General features: G+C 40.2%; 1 protein-coding gene across 1 annotated transcript in view; it reads right to left on the minus strand.

Annotated features, from left to right (window-relative positions):
- Window positions 1-6,123, minus strand: part of wdr41 (WD repeat domain 41) — a gene marked incomplete in the record, with an annotated part of 32,206 nt that overhangs the window by 14,831 nt on the left and 11,252 nt on the right. The window contains 6 exon segments of the mRNA XM_014028635.1: window positions 1,225-1,329; window positions 1,397-1,459; window positions 1,566-1,677; window positions 3,754-3,816; window positions 5,408-5,536; window positions 5,618-5,666. Of these exon segments, the coding sequence (XP_013884089.1) occupies window positions 1,225-1,329; window positions 1,397-1,459; window positions 1,566-1,677; window positions 3,754-3,816; window positions 5,408-5,536; window positions 5,618-5,666 (521 nt within the window).

Raw genomic sequence — 6,123 nt, forward strand, 5'->3', positions numbered from 1 at the left:
GAACACAATTGCTCCATTCATGATTTCATCATTTATACACTCTGGTACCCATTTCATTGAGTCATGCAGCTCCTTGTAAATCAAGTCATTTTCAACCCCATTACTGGTCAGCATGTTGACCTCATTACACCTAAATCAGATTACTCCATCTGGATGCTTAACTTCTTTTTTTTCAGTGTGTTTTTCTGTCACAGTGTGTGTTTACAGAAGCTCTCAGGATGGGGACTGTATACTCCTTAATAAAAAAAGGTTTAAGGGATTTTGAATGCAATAGCCTATATGTCACGGTCATTAATGACGTATTTCCGGTAAAATTCTTGCCACGCTCCTCCCTTCCACTCCCTGCTTACTGCCAATGTTTTTAGCGTTAGCTGCTAGTACTAGTCCGTGAAAAATTCACAAATGCTACAGCATCTGTGATCCACTGGTATAAAACGTGAGTTCTGTTGTGTGCCGTTGTGTCCACTAAGCAGCAGGTGCGAACGAGTAGTTTTTCTCCATTTTCCTTTAGATGAGGAGGTGACAGCTGTGGATCATAGCATTACAGGGAAAACTTATCTTTAAAAGCTCACGCTTGTGTTTGTAATCAGCATTTCTAACCTGAGGATATTCAAGAGTCAGCATCAGAAATGAGAAGACGGAGGTTACAAAAGGGAAATGTACATTTATCCCCTTTTTATTGACAAGACCAGGAGAGGAAAGACCTCCTTCACACGACAGCTAGCAGGAAGCTAACACAGCAGCCGCTACAAAGGTGTGTGTGTGTGTGTGTGTTATACAGAGTATGGAATGTTTTTATGCCACTTTGTCATGAGTTTTATGCAAAAGTAAAACTTGTTAGAGTGTATATTACAGTGTAGACTAAAGCCGAGTGACGAACCGGCCCCCCGAGCACCGAGATCAGCAGAACCTCCTCCTGATAATCATTACGTTTTCAGTTCACTAACGTCGGGGAAAACGATCCAAACCATACAAGTAGCCCATCAATTTAAAGTGGCTCCAAGTGCTGGACCGGATGTCTGTGGCATATAGGCTGTTGAAGAGATCTGTGTTTTAATAAATAAATTAATATTTTGAAAAGTTTAAAAGTTACTAAAGCTAAAAGTCAGAGCAGCCATCTCCTGAATGAGCTGAATAAGCAGAAAGCATGCAGACCATAGCATACAAAGCAGGAAAATGAATCAGCATTCACACAACAACGCCTCCACTGAAAAACAGACAAACCGTTGACGTTAATGAGAGCTCTGATTTGGTCCTGGTGCTCAGACAGACGGTGGATCTCATCCAGCAGTGCAGAGGAGTCAGCAGAGACGGTCAGTCTGTAGATCACTGCAAACATTATTCAGATTAATGTTTGTTCACTGGCCCTCAAACACAATCTGAAGCTTCCTCTTACCGATCTCCTTATCCACAGCTGCAGCCAGGCAGTTCTTAGGCAGCTCTATTAAAGCTGTGACTCCTGCAACATGCAGTAACACAGAAACAGTCATCAGTGGTAAAACATCTGCATGACGGGGACCACAGCTGGTTCAGCATCTGGAACAGCCTGTTGTTGTTTCACTCACCGGTGTCGCTCTGTTTCTGTCTCTGACACTGCAGCTGGAAGTCTTTGTTCCACAAACACAGCTCGTCCCCACCGGAGACCCACACAGACAGACGCTCGAGCACCAGCAAACACTGAGACACACACACACACACACACACACACACACACACACACTGGGTCAGTACATGAAACACAAGTAGTTTCTGATTCTGTAAGGTTTCTCAGAAACAAACAAAAACTATATTTTTTTCCAAGCAATCAAATAAATAATTTGTAGATTATGTAAATAATCTTCATCTGTAACACAGAAGAAAAACTATTCTCCTTTCTAACTCTAATCCTCACACGCTAAACACTAGGTTTCATATTTATACAATGTTAAACATACAAAGTCTGTAAAATATACAAGGAAGTTTACTATGAAGACACAAGCAAAGCTAATTATCACGCTGGAAAAACAAAAGGGTGATAATGTTTCTACATGTTTGATTGTCTGTTGTGTTAGTAAAATACCTAATAAACCACTGGACAAATTTCACTGAAACTTATAGAAAATGCCAGCATTTTTACAAGTACTCATACAAAATGCCCAGGGGTCAGATTTATAAAGGAGTGCATGGAAACCATACTAAAAATGAACATACGGCCAAAAGGCGAAAATGGCGTATGCCAAAAAATTCAGATTTATAAAACCGTACGTACGTATGTTTCTGCTCATCTTTCCTTTATAAATCACAGCTGCACGTCAGAGTTTGTGCATGAGGTCCCGCCTCAGGTTCTACGCTCTACACGCCCACACTCAACCATAAACAGTCAATGTAAAGTACCTCATGAATGTTAAGATGTATTTAAATCAGTCAGATGATCAGTGATTGGTTCAGACAGGTGCTGACTGACAGCTGCTCATGTGAACAGATTGTCTGTAACTGACACAGATTTTCCCTCATTTTGCAGGTTTAAAGATGTTTAGAGTAATCTAATGATTTTTATCAAAAACTCAGCTTCAAATTTATTTTCTCTCAGAGCCTGCAGGACGATAAAAACAATAAATAAAATTAAATAAGTCAGATAAAATTTGAAATAAGTTCACCACTCTTCTCCCCCTCCTGCCTGCTCTGTTATCTGCAGCTGACCGCCACAGATGACCACTTTTTATAACCTCCACACTGGAGAGGGGCGCCCTGCGAGTACCCAGGTGTGACTTTTGCTGTCGTTCTGTTGAAATGTCTCGTCAGGGAGGGGTCTGTGGGTCAGGGAGGGGTCTGTGGGTCAGGGAGGGGTCTGTGGGTCAGGGTCGTGAGGGGGAAGGAGATAGGTGAACTTCAAGATTTAAGTTTTTATTTCAAAGCTCCTCATGGCTCAGCAGCAGCAGAAGCATAAATATTACTGTCAATAAATCTGATGATAAAGTTGAATAAAAATCTAAGTCTGATGAAGGTAAATTAAATATCTGACAGTGATCATTACACAGTGTGGCTCTAATTCCTCACTTCACCATCTGTGTCACAGTTTCACGTCTCCAAAATGAGTGTACACATGGGTCAGAGCTGTGAGGCACCGCACATTTTCACGTCAAGTTTGGATTTTATAAATCTTTGCGTGATCAAAGCTTAAGACCTTTTTATTCCAACAAGCTTTTAGTACTTAATATGTGGTGACATTTCTGGTTTTAGTTTTGTTATTTTGTTGTGTTTTCTTGTTTTTACTCGTTGTCATGTTAATCACTGACTCTCACTTTGGTCACCAGCACCGTGGTTGTGTAAAGTGCTATACAAATAAATAAACAAATGAAATGAATGAAGTGGCGTACGCAAGTTTCTGGGCTTGTTTTGCGCGTACGCAAGCTTTATAAATCCGACCCCAGATACTTTTTGTGCTGAGAAAAGGACTACATATAAGCTAATGTCTGACAACACAAAATATTATAAAAAACGAAAAACTCATTTAAAAGGGCAGTTCAGACATCTTTAGGTAAAGGTCTTTAGAAAAGGATATTTATAATACTTTTACTTTCTGTAAACAGTTTTTGAAAAAACTCATCTTATCCTGACAGGGTTGATTAATTAGCTCGTCTAAGCAGCGCCGAGACAAAAGTGCTTCTCTTGAAAAGAAAACTTTTTACAGAGGTTCATGCAAACAATATTCTATAAAACTTTAAAATGATTTTAATTGTGTTATATTTTATGAGATCAACAGTTTTTAGTTACCTTGACAGAAGACTGAAGATCTGAAATGGTCTGAACTCTGTTGCCTGAATCAGGATCCCACAACTGACAGGTGAGATTAAGGACAATCACAGCTGGAATTTTTAAAATTAATGGTATTGCAAATTTTTGGAGTGTGCATGCATGCGTGGCCTTGTTTTTCCTACATGGTGAGTAGGGTTGGGCAACATTGGCAAAAAAATTTATCATGATTAATTGTGGTATTTAGCCGATAACGATTAATTTGATGATTAATCCCCTGGAGTCCCTGGACACCCTTATGTCCTGGTCACATGACCAAGTTAGTGGGAAAGATTTACTCTTTGTAAAAATCTGTTCCAAACTGTGTCAAAATTACAGACTTCAGGTTATACATCAAACTTTAAATTGTGTTTATAGATAAATAAATTACATAACTTTATTTTTAATGTTTGTTATATTTGAAGGGCAGAAGAGCACTGAGCAGACTAAACAGAGTAATCCCCAGTCAGTCTGCCTGGTGGCATTAATCATATTAATCATCAAGTGCCAAAAAATAATCGATTAATGTTTTTCTGACAATTAATTGCACACGATACGATTATGCCCAACCCTAATGGTGAGGACAGTTTACATGAAAAAGCAGTCTCGTGGGGAGTCGTGGGGACCAATGCCCGGTCCCCACGGGTCCAAATGCAAAGTCCAGGTGGGGGTTGGGTTTCGGACCAAGGTGTGAATTGAGTTTAGGTTAGATTTAGGGTCAGGTAGACCTGTGAGGTTAATTTTAGGGTTCGTGGTCAGGGTTAGGATTTAAAATTTCCAAAAAATTAATGGAAGTCAATGCACAGTCCCCACAGGGCTATACAAACCAGACCTGTGTGTGTGTGAAAATGCTTTTGTTACCTGATGGGGATGATTTTTGACAGTTTTTTCTGGCACACACAGCCTTGTGACCACTGTTCCTAACTGGGACAAAAGCCTGTTCCCCATTGGCAGAAATACTGTTGGTGGGTCCGGGGTTTAGGACCAAGGTGTGAATTGAGTTTAGGCTTGATTTAGGGTCAGGTACCTGTGAGGTTAGGTTTAGAGTAAGTGGTCAGGGATAAACTGAGGATATAAGAACATGTGTATGTGTGTGTATACGGGTTTTTCCTACAACGTGGGGTATTTTTTACAAAAAAAAAAGCAGCCAGGTGGGGACCGAAGTGAATCGTGGGGACCACGGTCAGGTCCCCACGGGTCCAAACGCATGTTCCAGGTGTGGGGTTAGGTTTAGGACCAAGGTTTAGGTTAGTTTTAGGGTCAGGTAAGTTTCTGTGAGGTTAATTTTAGAGGATATGGTCAGGGTTAGGMTATAAAGTCTAAAAAACATGAATGGAAGTCAATGGAAGGTCCCCACGGGGTCAAGAAACAAACGTGTGTGTGTGTGGTGGACATATGTTGACATTATACTACACTTAAAAGGACATTTTGTCGTTGTGTGGACATTTGCATAGTTCACACAATGGAAAACCCATTTGTGGGTCAGGGGTTATGTTTAGGGCTAAGGTATGAATTAAGTTAAAGTTAGGGTAAGGGATCAGGGTTAGGCAAGGCAAAAATCACACATGTAGAGATGAGTGTGTGTATGTGTGTGTAAGAGAGGAGACACAAATGGAGCATCTTTCATTGAGGATACACTGAGACTTCGGTCTGAAGAGGCGGTGATGAGGCAGGTGTGTGGCGTGACCTCATCATTGCAGGTGAAAGTAGTTATGGCGGTGATTTGCTGGGAGTGACCTCGAAGCTCCTGCAGCCTCTCTCCAGTCTACCAGTGGAGAAAAAGACATGAATCATAACGTGCTGGGAGCAACGTTTAGAAAGCACAGAAAAGATCAGTTCTCATTACCTCAATATTCCACACCAAAACAAGACCATCATCTCCTGCTGAAGCACATCTGGAAGACAGAAACCACAACTTTACTTCCCAGTACTCTTCCATTACCAAGATGACTAACTCGCTGTAGTCATGTGGAAAAAAAATATACATTTGAATCATCTGCTACTAAAATGTTTTTGTTCACATCTGTCAGTTTGTTAACATCTACCAAGATGATACAGTCATATGAAAAGTTGGTAACCCCTGATAATTATTTTCATTTTAAAATCTTTAGGCTTCTGAATCAGCTACAGTATTTCAGTTTGCTATTTCAGATAACTGATGGACACAGTACAGTGGGGAAAATAAGTATTTAGTCAGTCACCAATTGTGCAAGTTCTCCCACTTAAAAAGATGAGAGAGGCCTGTAATTGACATCATAGGTAGACCTCAACTATGAAAGACAAAATGTGAAAAAAATTTTTTTGAGAAAATCATTTTGTCTGACTTTTAAAGAATTTTTTTGCAAATAATGG

Source organism: Austrofundulus limnaeus, unplaced genomic scaffold (genome assembly GCF_001266775.1).
Source record: "Austrofundulus limnaeus strain Quisiro unplaced genomic scaffold, Austrofundulus_limnaeus-1.0 Scaffold790, whole genome shotgun sequence".
Classification (NCBI taxonomy): domain Eukaryota; kingdom Metazoa; phylum Chordata; class Actinopteri; order Cyprinodontiformes; family Rivulidae; genus Austrofundulus; species Austrofundulus limnaeus.